The sequence below is a fragment of the Patiria miniata genome, unplaced genomic scaffold (genome assembly GCF_015706575.1).
Source record: "Patiria miniata isolate m_02_andy unplaced genomic scaffold, ASM1570657v1 HiC_scaffold_29, whole genome shotgun sequence".
Classification (NCBI taxonomy): Eukaryota; Metazoa; Echinodermata; class Asteroidea; order Valvatida; family Asterinidae; genus Patiria; species Patiria miniata.
This window is the reverse complement of record NW_024037068.1, coordinates 978316-1005980: the sequence shown is the minus strand read 5'-3', so window position 1 is coordinate 1005980 and position 27665 is coordinate 978316. Positions and strand designations below refer to the sequence as shown.

General features: G+C 40.3%; 1 protein-coding gene and 1 long non-coding RNA gene across 2 annotated transcripts; both read right to left on the bottom strand.

The window, feature by feature from the left end:
• Positions 1–290: 290 nt before the first annotated feature.
• LOC119735368 lies at positions 291–11556 on the bottom strand. The gene is made up of 6 exons (XM_038209065.1): positions 11491–11556; positions 8844–8981; positions 7635–7769; positions 5132–5326; positions 4285–4389; positions 291–3520 (listed from the first exon to the last, which is right to left on the bottom strand). Exons 1-6 carry the CDS (start codon positions 11495–11497, stop codon positions 3357–3359), a joined length of 744 nt encoding a protein of 247 aa, XP_038064993.1. The 5' UTR covers positions 11498–11556; the 3' UTR covers positions 291–3356.
• A 3280-nt stretch (positions 11557–14836) lies between these two features.
• Positions 14837–19414, bottom strand: LOC119736291. The gene is made up of 4 exons (XR_005272301.1): positions 19368–19414; positions 16993–17766; positions 16369–16447; positions 14837–15601 (listed from the first exon to the last, which is right to left on the bottom strand). It is a non-coding gene; the product is annotated as an uncharacterized LOC119736291 (long non-coding RNA).
• Between the last annotated feature and the right edge of the window lie 8251 nt (positions 19415–27665).

Here is a 27665-nt window from a genome sequence, read left to right as displayed (position 1 = left end):
TGGTTATGTGCTATTTGTACACTATTCTGTAATATAGTGTTAATAATCGTTGGATTTGAACAGCGCCCCCATTGAAAGTATGGTACAAGCCCCCACCCCATACCCCCGATACTCCCCCTCCCCCAACCATCACCACCACCACCTATACATGATTTTCGGAGGCCAGGTGTCCGGAGAAAAAAATCTGTCTACGTTTCAGAATGTGTTGTTGATGAACCCCCCCCCCGCAAAAATTCCTAGATCCGCCCCTGTAACAAGAACCACAAATTACCAACAGCAATTTCAAAAACTGGGCTGCTACACTATTATTTTATTAGAATTGCACTATATTGCACAATGAATGTGGCACTACATCGGCAAGCAAGCTATAAAACTATGTACAAAAGAGGATAAAAAGAATTGAGTTCAGTGAGGTTTTTTTGTGACAACAGAGAGATCCCCCTAACCAAAAAAATTCTTTATTAGCGCCGCCCCTCAGATTTTATAACTTTGAGCAAAGATTTCCATGATTTGGTTTGAAATTTTAACTTTCTCAACTTGAATCCTGATAGGGCCTTTATTCAGACATTTCCTTCCATCCAAAAAGACATGAGTTGACCAATTATTTCCATGCATGGTGGTTGGTGCAAAGGACAAAGTAAGGCTTCGTTTTACATTAAATTTCGAATCGTGTACCTCTCACTTTTTAGAGTTAAAAAAAAAAAAAAATTCTGGACAGTTTTTATGATTATTTTGCGTGGTGTTACTCTCTGTATCTACTCTACTCTTGGGTCAGATCTAACTAAAAGAGCATTATACATGTATAAGTCATACTTAAACCTTTTTAGTTGAAGCATTATTCTACCTTTTTTTAAATGAAGGCGATGTAAAACAAGACTGCATGAAATTATCTTTATCGAAATTTATCGACATTGCTTGATATTGATTTTTTTTAAAATTGGCCCAAAAGAGCTAATATCAAGAAATAGCTTTAAAAATTAACGTGGCTGATTCAAAAACTGCAGGGCAAAAAGACATTTCATGCAATTTCCTTCCTTGAACTTGGATTAATCTTTCAAAAATAGTAAAAAGGTTGGTGCAAAAAGAAGGAACCCCACTTTAGACAGCAATTTTCAACTGTTGAGCATATTTCAAAAATTCAATTTAATAGTATTAAAATATTGATCTTTAAACATAAGTGCCGAAAAAAATGATTGCAAATGGATATTTTGTCTCTGAGATAATAAATTTCATGCGCCAAACATGTTTGTCCCCGGACAGCTTTATTCCATCCGCTTGACTGAGCTCCAGAGATTGATTTGAAGACAAAAAAACACGTGGATAACAGTGATTTTGGTGACTTGTATTCAAATTAGCATAACAACACTATTGTTGCGATTTTGTAAAAGATGTTTTCACCATGTATGGTTGAAGAGCTATACTTCACTACATTATTAAAAAAATAAGCAGTTGAAATAAGTTAAGTAATTAGGTTAACGTTCCTGTCAAAAGTGGTTTCCTTCTTTTTGCACCAACCTGTAGAAACACCAAGTCATTATGTCTACTACAAGCAATGTACAAGCGCTTTTGTCTGTTTTTTTTTTTCACAATGAAAAGAAAAAAATGACATGAGTTTTTGTCCGTATTTTCCTTACGAAACTCCTTTTTTTACCTCCGTATTTCAAATTTTCTTTTCTTTTTTATTCGACACTTTTATTAAAGCTTTCAGTGGTTGTTTCCTGGGATTTTTTTTAATTTTTTTAATTTCGAACCATTATAGGCTAGACAGTCTAGAAGAGTACAAAACATTTATATTCGCCATTGTAATTTCAAACTTGCTGCATGGAGACAAATATTTTTGTCTTTTTCAAAGCTCAATGTTCATTTTAAGTATTAAAATGCATAATTCATCGCTTTTAAGAAATTTAATATACAGGTCTACACCACAGTAGTTTCGAATAACTGATCCAACGCAATTAAGGGAAGAGTTGTTACTGGTGCTGTAAGTTTGTTGGTGTTGTTGTTTTTAAAATGATAACACCTCTGTTTGTTTTTTGAGCGATTGAAAATTCATTTTGCTTTCCGCTGCTTTTGTTTCTTCATTTGCAGCTTTTTATTGTTCTGTTTTGAAACAAGGTAACCAGAAATCCATGTCAAAACTTCATCAATTACAAAAATTGTATCAGGAAACTTCAAGACCAAAATAAGTACGTACCCTCGTACAAACAACAACAGCATGCAACTAAAACCATTTCCATATTTTGCCAATTGCAATAATATAGAATTCCTATCATACTCATATAAGCAAACAAAAATAGCAAAGTTTTTCGACAAAATCAAAATTTATCTTCCAGATTTCATCAAAAAGTGCAGTTTAAAATACCGCCTATATAAGACTGTACACTCTCAACAATGTTTGAACCTTCCCTCAGCTTGCACAGCCGAGGGAAATTCAACAGTAAGTCTTGTATAATACTGTTTATTCAACAGCATTAAAGTTTCGTATAATATCACTTTAGAAAATGAAGCAATATGGCTTATTTGCCTATTTGAAGGACAACAAGTTATCCTCCATGGTCCACTGCTTCAAATTCTCTTAGTATCGTCTTGGGCCAGTGGGGGTCGGATAGGAGACGTGTCATGTCTACCTTTTCTTCCAATCCCCCAGACCTCCCGTTTGACGATTTGTTTTCTTCTCAGAGGCATGCAGCTGTACATAACATGCAACATTGGCCTCCGTTTCGACCAGTTGTCTGTAGTCGTCATCTTGACAATTTCCACAGTGTCGGTATAAGTCTCTCAATAAGTAATGCTTATAATTATGTACCGACCGTGCATCAACATAATATGCATCGCAATTAGCAAATACTATGCCTCGTACTAAGAAGGGTAGGGTTGTTCGAGGTTTCTTACAGGAGCCATCCCCACCCTCTCGAAAGAACACTGAAGTCTTTGTTTTTAAAAATTTTCTTTTGATTTTCAGTTTTGTTTCATTTTGCCTGTCTCATTGATCCGCCCTTCCGCATCCTTTTTTTTTTTTTACACATCTATATCTAGGGATTCTGTTTACTTTGCCATAAGAGTTGCAGGACAGGTTTCCGGACTTGTATTCCCTAAAAAAAATTAAAAATCCAAACCAACAATAGTCAAATTGACTAAAAGCAATTTTTAAAAAAAGTTTAGAAAAAAAATTCTTTAAAAGTTCAATAGGCCTACGTGTGGTGAAATCGAGATCATTACGTTCAGAGTAGTTGCGTCTAAAATTCTTAGTCCTGTGAGGATGGAAGTGACGTCATTTCCCATGGTGTCTTTTATTATAATTCTCTATTGTGGTCCCTATAGTTGTGTAAAAAAAAAATGACTACCCTTTGATGGTATTAGACTTCCGATTCGTTAAGAATGCCAACTGGGCGTGGGTCGGCAGTGACGCCATTGAGGTCTGAATACCACGGGTGGTTGGAGGATGCAGGGTGGCTGTCTTCGACTGACAATGGCAGCTCCTCTGGGTTGGGCTCATCACGACTCTCTGGCTCTCCAGCGCCTTCATGATAACATGGAATGCAATGGAATAAATAGAAAAGGTGTAACTGGGGTGTATGCGTGGGCTTGCCTCTCTCCCCAGTGTAGCGCAGTATGCGACAGATGGAACGACGGTCCCCCTCCTTTGTGCGTTGATCATTGTGTTCACTAGAATCTCAGAAATTCTTTTGAGAATGGGGGATGTGTTAGGTAACATTAGTCTAGGATGTGTATAGGGAGATTGTGTTGTACCCCTCTGTCATATATCGTGCTGAGTATATCCAAGGGCTGATCCAGGGGGCCATGCCCCCCCCCCAAAAAAAAAAAAACACCCATTTTTTTTTTTTTTAAGTGACATCGCAATTAAGTCAGCCAATAAGTACACCACCATCTTTTCCTTAAAAAAAAATGGTTAAAGTGGTCAGAAATTGCCTCAGATCGCACCACTGAGCATCTAGAATCAAAAAAATGTTCGGGGCCCTTAAACGGGCCCCGAATCCCACGCCGTACTTTTTTTTGGACCCACTTTTTGGGGACCACGTTTTTTTTGGCCCCCCCCCAAAAAAACCAAATTATGTTCTTGATCTGCCTTTGAGTATATCTCTCCGGCTCGAAGGCCTTTAATGATACACTAAATACTCTTTTCAAGTAGTGGACCCATTTGCCCACGAAAAACAATTGGACCAATAGTATCTTAAGAACTGGTATTGGATTTGTGCTGCTCCTCGGCTGAAATATTAGTGAAAAGGGGTGAAGATAGTTAAGTTGCAAGTGCGAACATCATACCTCGTTTGTTTCTCAGCCAATTATGTGCACATACGATCAGGAACACAATCAAGATGCACACAATTACTAGCAGAATGACAATGCCCACCACCATGCCGACGTTCACTGTAAAGAATAAAAAGCACAACGAAAATGGAATATAAAACAAAATCGCCAAAGCGAACCTTCAGGGTTCCAAGAGCACTTCGATGCAAAACAAGGGCGAGTGCACAATAAGCTCTGATCATCTTGCATGAAATTCTTGCATTAAATTTATCAAAATGATGGGCCCTGCAAGAGCTGAAAAATGTGATGCCAAAAAATGCGACGCCAAAAAAAAGCGACGCCAAAAAATGCGAGGCCGATGGCACATATGGGCACCACACTTTTGATATATAACTAGATATATAGCGATTTGTAATAAATACCACGTGACTATAATATTACTGCACATAATTATTTTGCCTCCATTTTACATACTGTTCATAAACATCTTTCCCAATTGTTACAAACAATTTTTGTTTAGCATTTAATTTATTTTGTTTGCTTTTATTTGAAATGTTTGTTAAGTATTCAATTTATTTTGTTTGCTTTTTTGAAAATTAAAATTTGGTAGTTATATTTTGTGGGAAACTTATGCGACCGACCGACGTTTGGTTGCCAACACAGCATACATGTATTTTGCTCGGAATTTCAAACACAGACATCTGTATGGATATTGCCACTTAAACCTTCTATGTGCACTGTTCGGGCTATATTAGGCCTACATAGAACACATTAAAGACAAAATTTGGATTAAATCAAGTAAACTTCAATATTAAGTTGTCTAAAAGGCATTTATAAGGAATACGATTTTTAAGGAACAAACATTTTCTTGATGGCAAATCATTCCCATCAGTTCTTGCTTCGGTTGTGGTTGCATCAGCCACAGATCCCCCGGTTACAACTTGATCAGATGCGGTTGGTAGAATCGGGTCTTCCATGATGGTCTGGACCGTCGTAGCAGCCTGGGTAGGCGGGGCCGTGGAGGTCGTCTCCGCAGGTGCCTGTGTAGTGGTGGCTCCTTCATTTATCAAGGAAATTACCCCCAAAATAAATAAATACATAAATAAAATCAAAATAACATGAATTACGACAGTCTAAAACGGTTTCTAAAGCGTTATTTCCTGCAGCCTAGTACAGTAAAGTCAACACTTTTAAGCTGCAATATTGAAAGAGACAAGCATTATAATAGTGTAACAATTAAAGTCTGTATCACACCAAAAATTTGGCTGTGTTTAGAGGAAAAAAATGGGGCGGATATTGACCAAGCTTTTTCAACTGACCACCCACCCCCCTCGTCCCTAATTGTCCATTCATAATGCAATTCTCTGGTCACTGTATAACGCCTTTGAATTCTATGAATTTCCCCCTCTGATTTTTAGGTTAGCATCCTCGCCACCTCCCTCTAAAAAAATCCTAGACTTCAAGACCTCACCCGCCATTCCATCCCTTTAAAAATATCCCCAATTCACCCCTGAAATACTTGGAAACTGCTCGATTACACGTTAACCATCCCTCATTTATTAAAATAAAGTTCAGGCTCTGTGTTATTTGAAAAGCTATTAAAAACGATTATCAGATTTGTATTTTAGGTGAAGTACGGCGTATAGCGAACAGTGGAATCCCAGAGGATGTTGCCTCTCATCATAGGTGTCATACCTTTACTAGTATGTCACGGTTGTCACTACATTTGTGTACAGCCAAAACATTACACGTTAGTGAGCTACTTGGTGCAGTTATAATGTAAGCAGTCGCGGATCGGGGGGGGGGGGGGTCACCCCAGCTCTGACTGTGTACATTATAATGCGACCCCCCCCCCCGCTCTGACACCCAAACAAATTATACTGGTAATGATGTCCGCGTGACTGTGCACAAAATACGGACAGAGCCAGCTTAGTTGGGGGTATTCGTACACTATTCTGTAATACATGTATAGTGTAAATAATCGTCGTATTTGAACAGCGCCGGTGAAATTATGGTACGAGCCCCCCCCCCCCCCCCCCACCCCCCCCCCCCACACACACCCACGCACACACCTATTGATTTTCGGAGGGAAAGTGTCCGGAGAAAAAAACAACCTGTACATTTCAGAATTTGTGGTTGATGACCCCCCCCCCTGCGAAAATTCCTGGATCCGCCCATGGTAAGTCAACAATATCTTGCCAAATATGACTATTTCATTCAGTGATATCAACTCATGATAAAGTCATTGCAATAAATAAAACTGGAGACAATACCCACTGTGCATCATTTCGTTTTACTATGTACGGGTGCAACTGCAAAAAAAAATAAATATAATAATAATTCTTTTATGTTTCATCCGACCAACCCTACTTCAGTGGCAAACAAAAATGCGAACCATAGAAATACAAAGGACGTCCTAATACGGTAATAGGGATTCTCCCTGCAACATTTCGCAATCAGGAAACCACCTGTTTCATTTGGACCATGGACATGACCTTGCCCCATTGTGGGACAGTGCGTATTGGATACTCTTTTGTTCCTCGTTATCCATGGAACCGCCTGGCACAGACATAATCATGAACAAAAATGCAAACAATCCATTCCTATCTAAAACAGCTATACAAAAAAAATATTCACACAAAATGTTTCCTTCCCAAAAACTAAATAATTATGTCCAAACCAAAGTGGTTTCAGGAAACAAATCAGGATACGGGTGTTTCAGCATTCCAATACTCACAAAAGAACTGTATTAAATGTGTCAATCATTTTACTTGAGGCTTGGAGGAATATAAAAGTATCATGTTCATTCCCGAGGCTGTGAGAGAATGGATGTGCGTTAGCTGATGTCGTTCTATAAGTCTGTTGGTATGATATCAGGGGCGGATCCAGGAATTTTCGCGGGGGGGGGGGTTCATCAGGAAAAAATTCTGAAATGTAGACAGGTTTTTTCCTCCGGACACTTGGCCTCCGAAAATCAGTAGGGGGGGGGGGGGGGGGGGGGGAGGGGGGAGGGCTCGTACCATACTTTCAATGGGCGCTGTTCAAATCCAACGATTATTAAGACTATATTACAGAATAGTGTACAAATAACCCCTAACCAAGCTGGCTCTTTTCGTATTTGTGCACAGGCGGACATTATTACCAGTATAATTTGTTTGGGTGTCAGAGCGGAAGGGGGGGGGGGGGAGGAGGGGGCTTCGCATTATTTGTAAGGAATTTCTATGAATTTAGATTACGCGCCTGAATTTTGCTGTTGCTTTTACCTCTTGTGTGTCATTCTTTTCACTTCACAGATGTCGTATACGTTCTAGTTGATAGTCATGGTAAACGATCTCTCCGATTCCAGCATTCATAGCTACACTTACCTGGGCATGCTTCGCAATAGGCCTCTGTCGATCTGGAACACGCAAAGCTGCATGGCTCACACTTATTTAACGGCTCGGGAACCCATATGTACTCTTGAGAACCGAAATGGTCACTACATATTTGGTTTTTCTCCTCTGAAACAAAAAGTTCAAGAGAAACATTCCATGTTCAAACCATTAACATTTGACTTGACAGAATAAGACAGAATTGCTGTGACATTATAAATGTGCATGACATCAGAAGAATTTAAACAATTGGACGACAATTTCATTTTACTAAATTTGCAAGTATACTACTATTGTGCGGTGAAGGATTGGGAAAAATATTAACGGATTTTAAGTTTAAACACACGTTAATTATATACGGTAATTGTTTCCAATAATTCGATTATATATATTTTGTTCAAGGAAACTAAATCTCGAACGGAAATCAGAAAAGACCAAAGTCCAAATTTCTCCCCTAATTGTGTCATCCACACTGATATCTCAAGCCCACGAGTGACTGGATCTGGTTTTCAATTGAGGACAATAGTACTGGGAAATGTTTGTGCAAAACATGCAGAATGCGGACCCTGGCCCTTTACGCGGAACGGCATGCCCTTCCCTTGAACTTTACAGGGATGAACAAAAATACACAAACTAATGTACACAATCAAACGGAAATATTGCACAATCGTTTGAAATATTTGCTTCATAGCCTGTCTGCAAGCAGGGGCGGATCTAGCTTTCAGGAAAGGGAGGTTTGATATTTGGGAGCGAAGGCGTGGTCCTCATCTCTATTGATTTTTTTTCTGAACACAAAATTTAACTGCTTACAAGATCTATGGAGCCACAGTTGTGACGATAGCTCTGTAAATGTATCCACTTATTTCTAACTGACACTATATTGTTGACATGGGCGTCGCCAGGATTTTTTCTAGAGGGGGCAACATTTTTTTTTGCCAAAAAATGCTTGTATTTCTCTACACATTCTCGATTTATCAGTTTTAGAGGGGGGCAGGGACATTTTGCCCCCCCCCCACTCATTAAATTTACACCACTTTGTCTTCGCGCCTCTTTTTCTTTTTTTTTTCTTTTTTTCTTCTTCCATTTGTTTTTTGTTTTTTGCTTTTCCAGCGGGGGGCCGGGGGGGGGGGGGCAAGTGCCCCCCTTGCCCCCCCCCCCTCGCGACGCCCATGATTGTTGATCAATAATAATGTATGTGTTTACCGTCACCGATGTTCTCTCCGACTGTATTTCTGAGTTTGCGCCTTGGCAAATCCCCTGGTACAGGTGAACAAATCCCGATAACCAAACAACAAAGAAGAGGAATCACCACTTGCGGTGATTTGAGACAAAAGATTGAATCTACAGATAAAAGACAAAATACTACACATGATAAAAGGGCTTGCTTATTGATCAGGTCCTACATATCTGCTGGCAATTTAATGGTAACTTTACCGTTCTATTCTTATCGTGGTCTTGTAAGAAATATACTTTATATAGAGGTGATAAGCTAGGTAAAATAAGTAAGAATAGGGCCTACACTAAATATCCAGTAGCAAAACAATATCTTGACTTGGCAATAAAAACATGGAGGGCTCCACCATCTCTAACCACAACAAGCTATGCTGATGATTTATTTTTAACTCTTTCTAAAAAACCAAAACTCAAAAAGATGTTCTAGAAATCCTGCTACATTAAGCTACATTTAAACCACACTCTGCTGGATCTGCACATAAAGTAACCTGGAATATCTTTCCAACCGGGTAAAAATATATAAACCAGCATAAGGTTGGAGGAGAGAGAGCTTCAGATTATATACGCAGTTCCAAGTGTGGAAATTTCAAATTGTAAATGGCACTCTACAAAAAGGTAATCAGTCAGTTGCCGTGTCACGCGTAGCTCCTCTATTTTCTCGTCCACACAACTGATAGCAACGCCAGGCCAGCGAACGATGGCCGTAAAATGGCTTCAGAAAATTCGCAATTTTCATGGCAAACCATAACCGATCCAAACAAACAAAGTTGTTTTAGGTAGTTAAAGACCTACTTCATACATCTATCAAGGTATTTCTTTCCTCAAAAAAGGATTTCGATGCATTTTGACGATATTATTTCAATTAGGTCATGACATTTCCGGGTTTTTTCGAGAACGACGAAAGTCTCCCAAATGTTCAGGTAATCAAAGAGTGAACCTTCATCTACAAAAAAACTCGTGAACGTGATGTCGTTAATATTTTAAGAATTCGATGTACACCTAATGTTTCCAACAACTTCCATTTTTCACAACGCGAAAAGATGGTCGCCATTGTAAAGCATAGAGCGAGGAACCCAAACACGGTGTGACCTTGTGACCCATACGCCTACTGATTGGTCGAGCTCGAGTATGGGCCTGCTTAATATTCATGTCATTTATTGCGCTTTCGAACGTGCTATTCACAATGTTTTCAGGCCAACGTACATGTACATTTTGTACGTCGGCGTACTTACATTCGTTTACACGCGTACATGTGATTGCAAATCATGAAATCTCGCAAATGTCTTCATTTTTCAACCGACGATTTGGACCAAACATTAGAAGTCTCCTGCACGTGTCTCACATGAAAATGAAGCGTATACTTTCCTCTATCTACTAAGCCTTGCCATTTGTTTCGGCCTTTTTTAAGAATCGAATGTACACCTAAAAACTATCGGCCCTCGATTTTGTTAATAAAAAATATGATTTTGTTTGACAGGCCATAACAACACTTAATATTTGTCAAAAGCAGTTAATTTTGTTATCAAAATAAAGCACACGATTTCAACTTTTCACTTATTTAGCCATCTTGGCCAAACAGTGCATGTATCGAGGTACTTTTTGTGTTTTTCTGTAGTCTCAAATTAATCTCGTAAAATCTCGCGTACGCTTTTGGGCCATGCGTGCTTGACCTCGGGACGAGAAACTGAGGTCAAACAGGGCTGTGTGCGTGACACGGCTACTGACTGGTAATGAGATCCCGCGATGCATGTGACAATGGCCACGATGACCCATAAATTACTATTTTGTTAATTCCATTACTGACACATTGCCGTAAAAGTTGGTACCGGATATACCATGATTCTACACAAAATGCAGACCCTATCAGACGGCCACGCTCAATTGACTTCGGCAAAAACCGCAAGCCTCATCAAAAAGAATAATACGAGAATGTGTTCGTGGACGGGCGGCGGTCATCTCGCTCGTGGGCTTTCACATTGGAAATATCCAATCAGTTTGGATATTTTACTTCATGGGTTTCTTAATAAACGAGCACCTTTTTTAACAATGATTTTATTACTATTATTTTTCAGTGTGGCGGGGGGGGGGGGGGGGGAGGGGGAGGGGGGGGGGCTAGATAGACGATATATCCAAATTGCGCAATTAGACCGACAGCGGGCGCAATGAATTCGCGATTGATGAGAGTTCATTCGAAATTTCGGACTTATGAGGCGTCGGACCTATGAGGCGTCGGACTGTACAGCCCCCCGACATTTGGGTTTCGTGTTTTTTTTACTCACCCTGTATATAGGCTGACACGACTGGAAACAAGACAAGCGAAGTACTGCAGTGTTTCAGAGCACAAGTAATTATATTCAATAGATTCAGAATGGCTATTCACTGGAAGACTTTTCATACATGATCTTCATATGGTCTACGGCACTACGGACTATACGGAGGAATCTACCTGGCACTCTCGACCAGCCTACAACCAGTCAACTACTGAGAGTCCAACCAATCAGTCAGGCACACATTAAAACACACCCCCGGAACCAGTATAAAATAATAAACAGCCTCACAACCCCCCCCCCCCCAAAAAAACCCCACCATTAAACCACAAACGGAAAATAGAACTTACGCGTCATCTCTTAATATACGTGTTGTTTCATTGAAAGTACGCTGTGTTGTTCGGCCGTCATACGACACTCGTTCGGTTTTTAATACGTTTGCATAATTGCTTTTGTTTGTGGGACTTCCCCTGCCGGTAATTGCGCAATCATGAACTTGACATACCGTCGACGTCACACTGTAAACACGCGCCGCCCTTTGCCGGGGACCGGGGGGGGGGGGGGGGGGGGCTTGTGAGCCGAGTACGAACGATGGAGCCTCTTCCACTCGTACCAAAGGGGTGTGTAAATTGTGACAAAGGGAATATCCCTTTGTTAACGGAAATTGTTAACGCTGTCTTGTTTCTACAAACATTATAAGTTTTTGCTCTATACCAAGCGTGAATATTCTAGTATGGATAGACCAAAACTAAAAAAAAAGAATGTGCATTCGCTTCGTTCTATCATGCATTGAATAATGCACGATCTAATACATTCACCCGGGTAAGTGGGGTGGAGAGGTCGGGGTAACGGATGGGTATCGCCATCGGCGTCGAAAGGATGGGGCAAGGGGGAGGGCGCTTCCCTCCCCCCAGAATAGCAACCGAAAAAACGGGGAAAAACAAGAGGTGTGAACTTGAAGTCATAGTTGCTATTAGTTTAATACACATTAAACAAACATGGGCGTCTGCAGGGGTGTCAATTGGGGTGGGGTGGCTAAATTAATGTCCCCCCCCCAAAAAAAAATGATCAATTGAGAATAATATGGTACAGAAAGTAGGCCTACAGGATTTTTGGGAAAAATGTGCTCCCCCGAAAAAAAATTCTGGCGGCGCCCATGGGTAGCGCCACCAACGTTGGGACGTATCTCGTTTCTGTCGACGACAGTCAACTTTCTTGGAACAAAAGCAACACATTCGGTTTTGCTCGTACCCCCTACGTATGATAAACAGCTATAATTATGTGTGCTGCATTCAACGTCACAGGTCACGCAAAATCTATCCAATGAGAGCTCAAAGAGATTAGCCCTTTCCAGCGGCCTAGTTGTAGGGCGGGGGTACGAGCGAACACATTCGTTTAGCAGAGGAAGAAATAAAGACTGTTTCATTAAATTTAAATTTCCGGTTTGTCGGACTACTTTGCAAGGGCATTTTACCCAAACGTTTTGGTCCACTTAAAGTTTTGTAGAAAAAGGACCCGTTAAATAAAAGAGTGGTCTCGCATGGAAAATAAAAATCTGTCGAGCGGTCTACTTGAATTTTCTTTCAATAGAGGGCACGTCACACAAATAGTGGTCACCCACCACAAAGCATCGAACACAGATCTGCCTGACTGAAGTCAACGTCTACTGAAAATCTGCGTCTGAACAAAATAAACACATAGTGGGGCTGTTGAGTGATACGATTGTGCACTTTGTGACTAAAGTATGAAACTTTGCATGTTGATTCTTCATCATCGGCATGAAGAAAATTTTCAGATGTGGAGACATTTCATATTTTACCTCTGGTGACCTTTGAGAGGTCAATGACCTTTACATACACTATTTATAACAATTGTTCTTGTAAACACCTCTTTCCTATGACCCAAGTCTATGTCATAGGTCTTCAGGCCATGAAAATAAAGATCAGAGTGAAACAAAAAAAATATTTGATCTTTAGTGACCTTCCAGAGGTCAATGACCTTTGTATACATATTTTGTCGTTACGATTTACTCTTTATAAACCTCAACGTTTTAAAAGACCAAGTCTAAATGTTAGGTGTTCATGCTAGGATTTTGTTGTTTCACATGTAGGGCATTTCATATCTGACCTCTGGTGACCTTCAAGAGGTCAATAAACGTTGTATGCCCTATTTATAGATGTTTATAAGATTTATTATTCAAAACCCAACTATTTTAGGACCCAAGTCTAAAAGTTGGCTCTTTGTGACATGAAAAGAATTTTCAGATAATGGGGTCATAATAATCCGACCTTTGGTACCCTTGAATAGGTCAATGAACTTTAAATACCTTATTTTTCGCTATTTTTTATACTTATTCGTCAAAACGCCTTGTTTTCGTGACCCAAGCCTCCATCTAGATGGACTTTGTTCACCACATTTTTCACCTTTTTACCAAGCCCACTGGTCATTGTTAGAGTGAGATTATTGTCCAATATACCTTTTGTATTCTGTTTTGCCCCCGTCTACCCTTCAAAAAGGGAAATGGAGATCAGAGGTCATTACAAAGTTGTCCTTGGGGTCTGAATTCATGACATGCTGTAGAATAATACTTAAAATACACTTGTTTTGATCTATTTAGACTTGGGTCATGAAAAAGTGGAATTTGGAATATTAAATATGATAAATAGCGGCAAATAGGGTATGCAAAGTTTATCAACCTCATTAAGGTCACCAGGGGTCAAATATGAATGTTCACACATCTGAAAATTCTGTTCATGTCACAAAGAGCCAACTTTTAGACTTGGGTCATAGATAAAGTGGGGTTCTAAATAGTAAATCTTATAAATATCTTTAAATAGGGCATACAAAGTTCATTGACCTCTTGAAGGTCACCAGAGGTCAGATATGAAATGCCCTTCATATGAAAATGCTTTTCATAGCATGAACACGTAACTTTTAGAGTTTGGTCTTGATAAAGTTGGGGTTTAAAGTGTTAATCTTATAAATAACTATAAATACTGTATAATTATATAGGTCATTAACCTCTTAAAAGCTCACCGGCTTCACATCTGATCATTTTTTTCCATTGCCTGAAGACCTATGACATAGACTGGGGTCGTAGGAAAGTGGTGTTTTCAAGAACAATTATTATATATAGTGTATGTAAAGTTCATTGACCTCTCAAAGGTCACCAGAGGTCAAATATGAAATGTCTCCACATCTGAAAATTTTCTTCATGGCATGACGAACCAACATGCGAAGTTTCGTGCTTTAGTCACAAAGTGCACAATTGTATCATATATTTGACCTCAACAGCCCCACTAACACTCGTGATTGTAGCGATAACTCGAGAAATACCTCTGTTGTATTGAATTGAAATTGCGTCTAGTGATTGGTCATGATAGACAACTTAACAAGGATGGATTTGGAAAAACTATAGCTTGTTGAATAGCGGATGAATAGGCAAACAAGCTGGCAAATCGGCAAGGCTTCAGACTTGAAACTTTTGGAGTGAGCGTCAGATGTAGGTACATGATGCCACTAGTTTCGTTTTTGTGCAGTAAATCCCATAGCAAGGCCTGTCCGTGCCAACCGGCATGGCTCTCATGTATCGCAGTCTAAAGATTCTGTTACGTGCGGGGAACGCATGGCAGAAAGAAATAAGTAATAAAAACAGGAATCATGACTTCTGAATCAAAGGCAAAAAGGAGACCAATATATGACTAACAAAATTTAATTAATTCTCCCAAATCAATCAATAGGACAGTGTGTGATACAACAAACTTTCTCAGTTAGTCTGCAACTTCATGCAAGAACCCCAAGGCATCATATAGGCAAACAAAATGAATTACAAAGAAATTAGCAAAGCAGCAAATTACACAAACAGGCATAATACAATAAAGAACAAGCCGGCAAAATAGAGTTAATAAGTAAAACAACAAAGGCAAGTTGTATTCGGCCGAGTATAATTACCAATAAGGAACCAGTAGCAGGAACAGGCCCTGCCCAGCCAGTGCCCACAACGGTATTAGCGAAACCGTCAAACCAAACATCTCCGCACCCGGCCGTAGATCAGCCAAGCCACAGAATAGTCGGCGTTGAAGCCCAGGAGGTCTGCCACATCAGGCGGGCCACGACAGTCCAGGTCTCCGTCCGGTAGTACCGTCAGCCTCGGCCACGATCCAGCGATGAGGGGTACATAGCTCGGTAGGAACGGCGGGATATGCTGGCTCAACGACGCGCTAATGGAAATCGCACATAATGGTTGTACATGGGCACCAACTGAGAGCGAATAAAAGCCAGTCAGTGCTTATACATGTATAGGGTATTTACCCGCACGTAGCCACCATAACATATTTCATTAAATACCAAAATTTCTAGTGCAGGAGCAAACCGTACTAAAGGATTATAGCATAAGTGGGTTCGTAACAAGCACCTTACTGAATTTCTTGATGCGTTCAGTGGTTAACTCATCTTCATCATCTGTTGAAAACAAGTTAAAAAAAAATAAATAAATAAAAAGGAAATGTAAAAAGAAAGATCTGGTAAAATATTATTTTCTTGTGCTGGAAAAGCTTAGTACATATTTATTGGTGACATAGTATCAGTCTGTTTTGAGCAGGGTTTGAACCCATGACATGAGAACAATTGCAGCAAGTCTTTCAAGAGAGTTGTGACTAAGGATGACTTGCTGTACGTCAGCCTAATTTATACTGTTCAACAATAGCGATGTCAGTCTTAAATGAATAGCATATTTAAGCCGGTTCCCATTTCTTGCATTTTAAAGCCTTTGACAGTACCTTTCTTGCTGGTCAATCACTTTTTTTGCTTTTCAGTGACTGAAATATCTCGTTGTCTGCACTAGCAAGGTACAATTTCACAGGAATAGAACAGAAAGTATCACTAAACAATTTCACCTTAAGGTGATACTCAAAAGATTGTACAAACTTTCAGACACAATTTTTTTGCTGAAGCAATTTTTTTTATCTATTTGAGTATTGATGTGTCTCAATTTCATATCCATGCAATTGTCACTTAACACAAAAATACACATATGAACTACAAAATCTACATGCTTAGCACTTCAATGACACTAGCCTGGGTATAATTTTTTTTCTTGAAAGATTTAGGCCTATCCTATCAGGGATAGTGGAAAGAGAGATGCTAGGACAGTACAGGGAGATATGAAATACAGAAATTTAACATAAATTTACAAAGGGCATTACTGGAGGTATAACTGTAGTTATTACCTCGATGTGGCTCACTGGCACTCAGCTTGAGTTGAAAATCTTGGTAGCGCTCAAGAAACTTCCAAAAATCATGGTAGGCCTATGGCAAAATAAAAAAAAAAACATGTTTAGCGTCCTGCCTCTTTGACAAAAAGGAAGGAGGAGGCCCTTTTTTTTTTTTCCAAAATGGCCGCCCGACACATTTTTCAAGACAACGCAGCCGGGCTATTTTTCAAGATGGTTACCAGCTTTTTTCAAAATGGCCGCCACTTGGACTCAGGAAATGACATATTGGCTTCTTATGGGCAAGATGCAACAGAAAATGAGACCAAAATGATGTAACTATGCAGAACCGAACATCTTTATACACGGTATAAAAGTCTAAAAATACGATTTCTTAGAGATCGTTAAAATTTATCAATTTTTGTCTTTAAAAAAAAAAAAAAAAAAAAAAAAAAAGGAGGCGGCCTCTCAAAAGGAAGCGGGCGGGGACGCTAAACATGTTTTTTTTTTTACTTCGCCTAATCTTCGGATTTCCTGTGGTAAAATACAGTGAAAATTGACAACCAAAAACCTTGGCATTTCACACAATATTACACAGATATTGACAAATTCCATGACATGAAATCACCAAAGCTCAATTACCTTTTGATAATATGTGTACTGTCATCCCTAAAACATATTGCATCCAGCTCCCGTCTGTGCCTCTTCCAGTCAAACATGCCATTGTTGTCCCTGGAAGATTTCTCTACTTCAAGGTGTTCTTTTGAAGAACAATTTCCAGACTCGTGTCTAGAATCTTGTGGTCTCAAAGTCCTATCTTCGTCCCATTGGTGAGTTCTAGACAATCCTTCATCTGCATTAAGATCAGTTTGTCTGCTGGAATGTTCAACATCCCCGCTTGATTTCTCAGGCACAGGAATTTACCCATAGAGATTCCAAGCTTTGGAAACCTTTCTTTTCCTTGCGCGTTTTTCCCACGTTTCTTCCCACGTTTCTTCCCACGGGACGTCTCACTGCTTTTTGAAGGGCCCTTTCTTGTGGATGAAGCTCTGGTTCTGTCTCTGCTCCTGTGTCTTGACCTTGAGGAGGAGGAATGATAGGCTCTTTTCTTATCCTTTTGGCGATCGGGCATTCTACCCCGGCTGGGAGGCTTCTCGGTTCTGGACTGAGAATCATCATTTTAGTCTGCCCTGCGTCTACGTGACTGCCTGCTGTCCCTGCCATCATATGAAGTGTCCCTCATGTTGTCTTTGGGCTCACGTTCACCGTGTCTGTGCCTATGACGGGAGTGATTGCGACGTGGGTTATGCCTGCCAGATTTGTCTGATGATTTTAGAGGCTCCATTTTATTGGGGTCGCTGTGTGACTTGTGTAAAAATCCCAGTTATTTTACATATTGGAAGCTAACTTCACTTGCTGAAAGAAAACAGAAAATGAAAATGAATTCAGTGAAAAGTCTGACTTGCACTAACTTGTTTTTTTCTATATATCCCCTTTATCTCTCCCCCCGACCCCCCCTAGCCCCACTAGTGTGGCCGCGGTATGCTGCGCTGAACCTCTGGCCACACACCGTGGTACCACGCACTACTGAGGACGTTTTCGGAAAATTTACAGGCAGTTTCTTACATATGGTTGTATTCTACGATGTCCCATCTATCACTTCTGGGATGCTTAGGTGTAATGATGTTCAATTTTCCGAGATATTTTTGAATCTTTCTGGAGCCCATTATGCACTCGTGAAACGTCTGGTGATGGCAGCCATTTTGAATGTGACAAGAGATGACCTCAAGCTGTGACGTCGCGTTTATGCAAATTGCTTGTCGAGCGAGGGCGCGAGTTGCAAATGCGACGGCTGTTTCCTGTGTCGCGCGCGTCGTCCAAGCCGTCGACATCGAAGCCCACGCAGTGCATGCGCAGGGTATTATTTTAATTTTTATTTGGAACTGGAAACAGCCGTCGCATAAATTTGCAACTTGCGCCCTCGCTCGACAAGCAATTGGCATAAACGCGACGTCACAGCTTGAGGTCATCTCTTGTCACATTCAAAATGGCTGCCATCACCAGACGTTTCACGAGTGCATATGAGCTCCAGAAAGATTCAAGAATATCTCGGAAAATTGAACATCATTACACCTAAGCATCCCAGATGTGATAGATGGGACATTATAGAATACAACCATATGTAAGAAACTGCCTGTAAATTTTATGAAAACTTCGTCCTCAGTAGTGTGTGGTACCACGGTGTGTGGCCAGAGGTTCAGCGCAGCATACCGCGGCCACACTAGTGGGGCTATCCCCCCCCCCCCCCAACCATGGGAAAGATGGCATTTGAGTATTTGTTGGTTTCTAAGACACTTGAAGACACTGTCCCTGTATGACTCATGTCCATTGTCATGACTACATGTTTACTTTAAGAAGACAGCCACCAGTATGGGAAACTGGCCAACATACTTAATTTATCCTCCACTTGTTTTGTTTAATTAATTTTCAAGCGCCAAAAAATTGCATCCTTTACGGTTATATCCTCCACTTTCCCTCCTCTACTCTCACCCTCTCCTTTCCTTTATTCCTCTTAATTAATCAGTCACTTACTTCACGGAGATCTATCAAGATTCAAAACTCGGACTCTTCTTTCAAACACAACACTTTTTTGTCATGTTTGTCGGCTGTGTACAATTGCTTATTGCAATAATTAATCTTTGGGCGCGTTTCCACAATAGCATAATCATAGACTTGCACTTATTCATGATAGCCTTTCACGGAATGCCACCTTTCCACGATAACCTACCACGGATTTCCACGTTTCCATGACAGGCTTGGTAAGCATGGTCAGGTTACAACATTTTTCCCCAATACGCATGAATGATGTCGACTAATGTCCGTCCATGTAAACCCATCCTATCCGATCGGAAGAGGCTGTACTCGATTTAAGATTGTTTCGTTCATAATCGAGTTTTTACTTAGGGCCTACTACCTGTCATGCCTGTTTTTATTCCTCCATGCTACAACATAATTACCTTTCAAAGCGAGCGATGATCACCGCGCTGACGCAATATGGCCAAAGATACTGTGTTTACAAAAAACTCTTGAATGCCTCTTGGGGGCGCTCTATCCGCGCGAGGCGCCCCAAGTTAATAAAGTTTTCAAAGGCGCTTTTGACAGGACCAGCGGGCCGCGGTTCATACGTATTGTTGTGTGTATCCAATTTTACAAAACATTACAATGTGGACCACATTTCCATCTTTGTGCGTGTGGAATGTACAAATATCCAATTCATGTCAATTTGCAATGGCCGTATGATTATTTTATGCCAATTGCAAGGAATGGTGGTGCAGCCCTGCTGATGCGACGGTCGGCTCGTTTACATCTTTTCCAGAAGCACGTGGCAGGCGCTCTCAAATGTCTTACCCGCCGCTTCGGTGTAAATACAACACCTTTGGCTGTATCCGGGTCGGAAGGAAATCATGAAGATGTCAGAAATGTTGAGAGACAAGATGGAGACGCAGGCTTCCGATCTTCAGTTTCCTCAAGCTTCACTTCACAACTCCAAAATTTCCAAAATCATGGTCTTCATGCAGTTGGGTAAATATCAACATTTTTTTATGTCAATGTTGTCTGACGACCAGGAAAAAAAGTACTAGTACTAAGCCTATAGTTGCAACAACCGTCACTGCGCACCCTTTCCTATGGGCTCTAGTGGGGCGGACTCATATGCAATTTTGGGTACACTCTCTCCCAACACATATAGCCTAGGCCTACTTCAACAAGTTCAAAACCATTTAATGCCATTTTGTCTGACCCTTTTAGGGGCGGGTCATGACGTTAAAAAGTTGGGAGCTGCGCCGGCAAAAGAACGATTCCGATGATTTCACCTTTTCCTTTCTTTTCTGCATTTGGCCAGCTCACCCATGGAGCTGCTTACCCAAGTGAAAATAAAATAATTCAAGAATTTTGCCATTGCTGGGAGTTGGCCATATTTTTAAACAGTAGGGGCAAATGGCGTGAACAAACAAAAAATCGGCTGCAACAGGCAATAGTTTTTTTTTCTCAATCCAATAGGCCTATAGTTGGGCAATTTCCAAAGGTTGGCATTATATACCGCAGTCATTGTTCTGCACCCCACTTTTACGGAGATTGTACATTATGAGGCCGTTGAAAGAAACAGCGTTGATGCGAAATCAATCCCATTTGCTATCAGGCCTGGAATTACAACATTCAAAGCATTTTGCGTCTGTTGGGGGATTTCAAATTCCTGCTCTTAATAGTGGCCGTTTCTGCGGTATCCTCTTGGTCGGAAATCCTCTCAAATATTTCCTTGTTCTATTTTACCCATATAATCCGAGAGCCCATTGAGGTCTCTCACAAAAGGTTTAATGGTGGCAGCGAGTAGGTTGGGTGTCCAACCTTCAAAACCGTAATTCTTAAGTGTCATACCCGTGCGTCTGGGAGGGGACACCGCCTAAATTTATTTTTTATGTCTTTCATTAGAACGATCATTCCAACACCAAACAGTAATGAATGAGTCAGCTTTTGCAGAATTTCAACTTACAAATAAAAAATCCCGTGCAAAATTCACTTAAGAACGGCAAGTTAGTTGCCGATTTCTGCATGGCTTAAAAAGTAAAAACATACTGTCATAGCGAAATATGCACAAATGCTGATAGTAAACAACCACGTGAAAGCATCGCTACACACGTACTGCATTGCAAAATACTGCGATGTAACATAGTGCAATATGCGATATTATGCATTAATATTATGCCGGCCTAAATATTCGAGATAGTCATGATTTTGCGAATTACGCAATAATGCAACCTATCACGTTATTAAGAAATAAATGTCCGCGTTATGGCCCAGTTAGTCAATTCTCATGGTATTTAGATTTTTTGACGATGTATCAAAGCCTACCTGATACATGAATGGACTGTAAGTAAAGCAGACTCACTCATGACGGAACCTGAATTATTAAAGAGAGATAAATTACGATGAAGGCCTGAAAGCAAGCAAAATATTTAGGATGTATGATATGGCGAAAAAGTATGCCGGGGACCCTAAGGGACATTTGGATTTTCTCCACAGTTTGATGCGAGTCCTTTTCGGCTTAAAAAAAGGATGATACAAAATGGCCGGGATCGATGATTTTCCCCTTTAAAAACTGCTATTGAATTGGACACACCAAAGAAGCGCTGTTCTAAACGGGCATGTAACACATTTTACAGCTGTCCATGGAGTGTTAAACTTTTCCAACCAACGGCGCACAGTTTCTGAAAAAAGAAAGTAAAAACGAAAAATGAACCCGCAATATTTCATATATCATCAGATCAATACATTCATGTGTATAATGGTTCATATACGGTCTACACTGTTAAAAATGTCCGTAAATTTACGGACTCTGTAAAGTGAAATATTCCGTATTTTTTGCCGTGATTTTACGGACTTTCCGTAAATGCAAACATTAATTATGCTAATTAGCGTGATTACAATCAACCACATCGGCCCAAACACCAACACATAATAAAGTACATCGAAGCATAATGTTATTTCACCCACAACCGTGTACACATGTCCAAACTCGTGTTAAGGGTCTGTTTATTTTACGGAATGAAACAACTTTTCCGGAAATTTTGCTGCCAGCAAAAAAAAAAATAGCGTCCCGTTCCGTATTCCTGCAGCAAAATTTCCGGAAAAGTTTTTTTCATTCCGTAAAATAAACAGACCCTTAACATGAGTTTGGACATGTGTACACGGTTGTGGGTGAGATAACAATATGTACTTAGGCCTAGATGTACTTTATTATGTGTAGGTCAAATGTGGTTGATTGTAATCACGCTAATTAGCATAATTAATATTTGCATTTACGGAAAGTCCGTAAAATTGCGGCAAAAATACGGAATATTTCACTTTACGGAGTCCGTAAATTTACGGACATTTTTAACAGTGTATAGAGTGATTCTTGATTCAAGACATTCTTTGATTTTGATCGAAATAGACCATTGGACTGTAATGAATGTGTACTTTTAAGTGGAGGTAGGGGGAAACCTATATGTATTTGTTTATGAATTAAATGATTGATGCAAAAAGTACTAATGAGGCCTATACATATGCATAAATCGGAACCTCTACAATACCGTGAGATCAGGAAGTGGGAGTGTTTCTGGGGGTTTAGAAGTTTTTGAAAAAGAATGAATAATTCACAAATAATGCGTTGTTATTCCAAAACTGTGTAACACTCTGTTATTTTACAGTACACGTGTACGGTACGTGTTTATTTTTAAAATTACTGTCACGGTATTTTGCGATTCTTGGGGGCTGTTTTGCAAACTGATACGTATGTCTCAATGCTATTACGTCATTTCACACAAAAAGAGTTACTGTTTTGCGTTATTTCGCGGTAAATAAAGCCGTTCGCAGATTTTGCACGAGTTGTTTATTCTTAACTTGACATTCTGCAAACGCTGACTCGTACACTACCGTTTGGTGTTGGAATGATCGTTGTGCTCAATGTTTAAACACATAAAACAAGAAGCTCCTTAGAAGGCGGCTAATTATTGAACTTTAACTCGTTCTTAAGCACAAAATGCACGGGAAAAGCTATTCTTAAAAGTTGTGGATCTTGCATTATAGTCACAAGCAGCTTATAGTGAAGGTTTCGCTCTTGTGCTCAAAAATTTAATTAACGGTAAATAATTAGTGCTAATTAGGCCATTCTTAAACATGGACATGGATGCACGCGGGATTTCTCATCCTTAAGTTACTGGTCATTGATAAATTATTCGAAAACTATCTTTTCGCATTGGAACCGTGCTTGTGCGCGATATTCTAATTAAAAGTCAATTTTCGGGGATCTTTAGGTGGTGCCCCCTCCGAAAAGCACGGGGTGTGTCACTTAAGAGTGACGGTTTTGAAAGTTGGACACCCCTATTCGCTGCCACCATCAAACCTTTTGTGCCCGATATTCTAATTAAACCTCAATGGACTCTCGGACTTCTGCCACATCAGGAGTTCCGCAAGGAGCTGTGCTCGGACCACTACTGCTGACTTTACCTGCCGAGCAATATGCAAGTTGACTTCACAAATGAGACTATTCGCTGACGATTGCCTGGTTTACCAACAAATATCACCTAACAAGGACACCTCAACTCTACAAAACAATCTCAAGTTGCTCGAATCATGGCAGAATAAATGGCTCATGAACTTTAATCCATCGAAGTGCTGTACTATCACATTTGCTTACTGAGTGTAATATACCGTAACACTGGACAGAGTCCAAAATATGCAACAAGATTCTGCACAAAAAAATTACAGTATAGGAAGAGGGAACAGTCACTGGAATCCTGGAGCACATCAAGTGGGGAGACATGGAAGAGCAAAGGAAGATACAAAGGCTATCAGTGCTCTACAAAATCAATCATGGGCTGGTTTACATCTCACGAGCAGATCACCTCAACTGAAACACAAGAAATACCAGGGGGCACCAACAAAAATTCTACAAACGACATGCAACCAAGGAAGCCTACTGGAACTCTTTCTTCCCGAGAACAATTACAGGATGGAAGAAGTTGCCAGCAAACGTCGTCAACTCTAGGACACTACTTGCATTCAAGGATAGGGCATTCAAGCACTACATGGACAATTACATGTAAGGCTATTTACTAAGGTCATCTACACATAAGGTCAGAAGTTAGTGTGATATTCCTGAGTGAATTTTACTGACTGAACCAGAGCCAGAAACATGCACATTTCGTGGTTTTCAGGACGCAGTGCCCCTTTAATTTCGCCTTAGGAACTATTTTATCAACTTCCAAAACTTGTTGGAGCTAATATCGACTGTCCATCCTCAAATTAAACATGTTAATTGTTATATTTGTATACCGGCGTCTTTCGACTTTCCGATGTTTTTTTAGACATGATAATGCTCACTTTCTTCCTTGTAAACAACATGCTTATTGTAAAAAGAAATGGCCTCAAGGTGTTAACCTTCTGTATGGCCCTTTATTGGAGAAGTGATATAGGATAGTGGCCTTGAATAAGGAAGCAATGAACATTGTTAAAAATTGTTTAAACAACACCTTTAAAAAAAACCCGTTTGATCGTTTTGCCTTTGCTAGCTATAGGGTTTTCACGGGCATCCGTTCATCAATTTTCCTGTGACCCTCGGACGCTATCATGCATGGCAGGCTGATAAAGCTGATGTGGTTCAACGTCGCAGCTACTCAAGGAATTCTTCAACACTGCTGAGTCTGGTAAGTGTTTGCACTTCTTATGTTACTGAATTATTGTTTTTAATAATGTTACAGGGTGAGTAAAAAAAATGCGGAACCAAACCCCAAAACATTATATTTCATATATGCAGCACCCAAAATAATATGACTGGAAAGCCAATTTTACAAGGTATCGTTTGATGAAAAAAAAATAACTGAAATTAGTCAATTCGTTTAGAAAATATCATCATTTACACACAATACCCTAAAACCTGTCTCGTCCCCCCCAAATGAGATTGAAAGAATCGTCGTCGCATCTTTCTTCAAACATCACCGGCGATTAAATCTCAGTATAAACGATAAAACATATTCAACAGAATCCCTTCGAAGGCCCGTCCTTTAAAAAAAGTATATTTTATTCATTAAATTGTTTGCCAGGTTTGTTAATAAAGATATGCTACAGTTGGTAGTAGTTGTTGATATATGTATTCTGTGTCATTTTCTTTGTTGTTCCAAACAGTCAAAACACACAATGAATGGCTTTTTTTGGACGAGACGGGTTTTAGGGTCATTGTGTTTAAATGGTGATGTTCTTTGAACGGATTGAGCAATTTGTATATATTTTTAAAATAAAAAAGTAGCTTATGAAATTGGCTTTTCAGTCATTATTGTTGTCGGTGCTAAATATTCTTTTAAATATGAAATATATTTTATGGGATTTGGGTTCCGCTTTTCTGACTCACCCTGTATAACGGCTCTTACCTCAATGTATATTCCAAGCCATACGACAATAAAGGCAATAGGATGATTTGCTTTTGTTGAGATAATTTGACATATCCATATGCGGTTAGTTTGAGACTAATTCTGTGCACTATTTGACTGCCTGTCAGCGAACCCTGGGCCAGCTATGATATGACTTATGCTAAATCTCGAGTATGAGTCCCTTTTTAGAAAGAAATTCTCGGATTTTTGACATGGATAGGGAGCTGGATATTGTGGCTACAGTTCCCAACAAATTTAAAGTCCGCAGATCAAATACAAAGTTGCAGATAATTTGACATGCGCATCCATGTTTGGCCAAGGTTATATATGTACAATATATGTACAATCTATTTGACTGCCTATCAGTTGATGCTCTTCCAGCTAAGATGTGACTAGCAATATCTCATTTTTTAGTGCCCTTGCCATCAGTAATTCTGGAATATTTTGACATGGATAGGGACCTTGCTAGTGTGACTACATTATACAACACGTTTGAATTCGGCAGATACCTGTAGACAATTAGAGATACGTATCGATGTTTCGGCCGACTATATTTCTGTGCAGTATTCTCCATTTGCCTTCCGTCAGTCTGTTGGCCCTCTGCCAGCTATGACATGAATATGGCAGTGGCGTTGTCATCAGAAATCTCGAAATATTTTGACATGGATGTGGAGCTAGGTAATGTGGCTACATTCTCCCACAAGTATGGAGTTGGCTGACTAAATATAACTGGAGAAAATTAGGGATATGCAATTATGTTTTGGCTGAGGTTATTTCTGTGCGGTTTTGCATTTTGACTGCCTATTATTTGGCGCTCCATCAGCTATGACATGACTTTCTATATCTCGACATGTAGTGCCCTTCTTCAGAAATCTCAGAATATTTTGAAATTTGAATATAGAGCTAGTAAGAGTGGCTACATTCTCCCACAAGTTTGGAGTCGTCAGCCCAAATATGAATGGGAAACTTATTGACGCAACTATGTTTTTGGCCAAGTTTATTTCTTTGCGGTTTTTTATTCGACTGCCTAACTTTGGCCTTCAATCAGCTATGACGTGACTTACTATATCTCGACTTTAAGTGCCCTCTTCATCAAAAACTTCATCATCCAACTATTTTGACACGGATGTGGAGCTAGTTAGCGTGGCTACATTCTCTTATAAGTTTGGAGTCAGCAGTGGTCAGTTTCGTTTTTGTGCAGTAAGTCCCATAGCAAGGGCTGTCAGCGCCAGCCGACATGGCTCTCATGTGTCGCGGTCTAAAGGTTCCTTAACATGGATGGATTTTGACAAAGTATAGCTTGTTGGATAGCGGATGAATAGGCCAACAAGCTGACAAATCGGCAAGGCTTCAGATTTGAAACTTTTGGAGTGAGCCCCAGACGTAGTACACGATGCCCCCAGTTTCGTTTTTGTGCAGTAAGTCCCATAGCAAGGGCTGTCAGCGCCAGCCGACATGGCTCTCATGTGTCTCGGTCTAAATGTACCTTAGCATTGATGGATTTTGACAAACTATAGCTTGTTGGATAGCGGTTGAATGGGCCAACAAGCCGACAAATCGTCAAGGCTTCAGACTTGAAACTTTTGGAGTGAGCCCCACACGTAGGTACATGATGCCCCCAGTTTCGTTTTGTGCAGTAAGTCCCATAGCAAGGGCTGTCAGCGCCAGCCGATATGGCTCTCATGTGTCTCGGTTAAATGTACCTTAACATGGATGGATTTTGACAAACTATAGCTTTTTGGACAGCGGTTGAATGGGTTAACAAGCCAAGAAATCGTCAAGGCTTCAGACTTGAAACTTTTGGAGTGAGCCTCAGACGTAGGTACATGATGCCCCCAGTTTCGTTTTTGTGCAGTAAGTTCCATAGCAAGGGCTGTCAGCGCCAGCCGACATGGCTCTCATGTGTCTCGGTGTAAATGTACCTTAACATGGATGGATTTTGACACACTATGGCTTGTTGGATAGCGGATGAATGGGCCAACAAGCCGACAAATCGTCAAGGCTTCAGACTTGAAACTTTTGGAGTGAGCTCCAGACGTAGGCACATGATGCCCCCAGTTTCGTTTTTGTGCAGTAAGTCCCATAGCAATGGCTGTCAGCGCCAGCCGACATGGCTCTCATGTGTTTCGGTCTAAATGTACCTTAACATGGATGGATTTTGACAAAGTATAGCTTGTTGGATAGCGCATGAATAGGCCAACAAGCTGACAAATCGGCAAGGCTTCAGATTTGAAACTTTTGGAGTGAGCCCCAGACGTAGGTACATGATGCCCCCAGTTTCGTTTTTGTGCAGTAAGTCCCATAGCAAGGGCTGTCAGCGCCAGCCGACATGGCTCTCATGTGTCTCGGTCT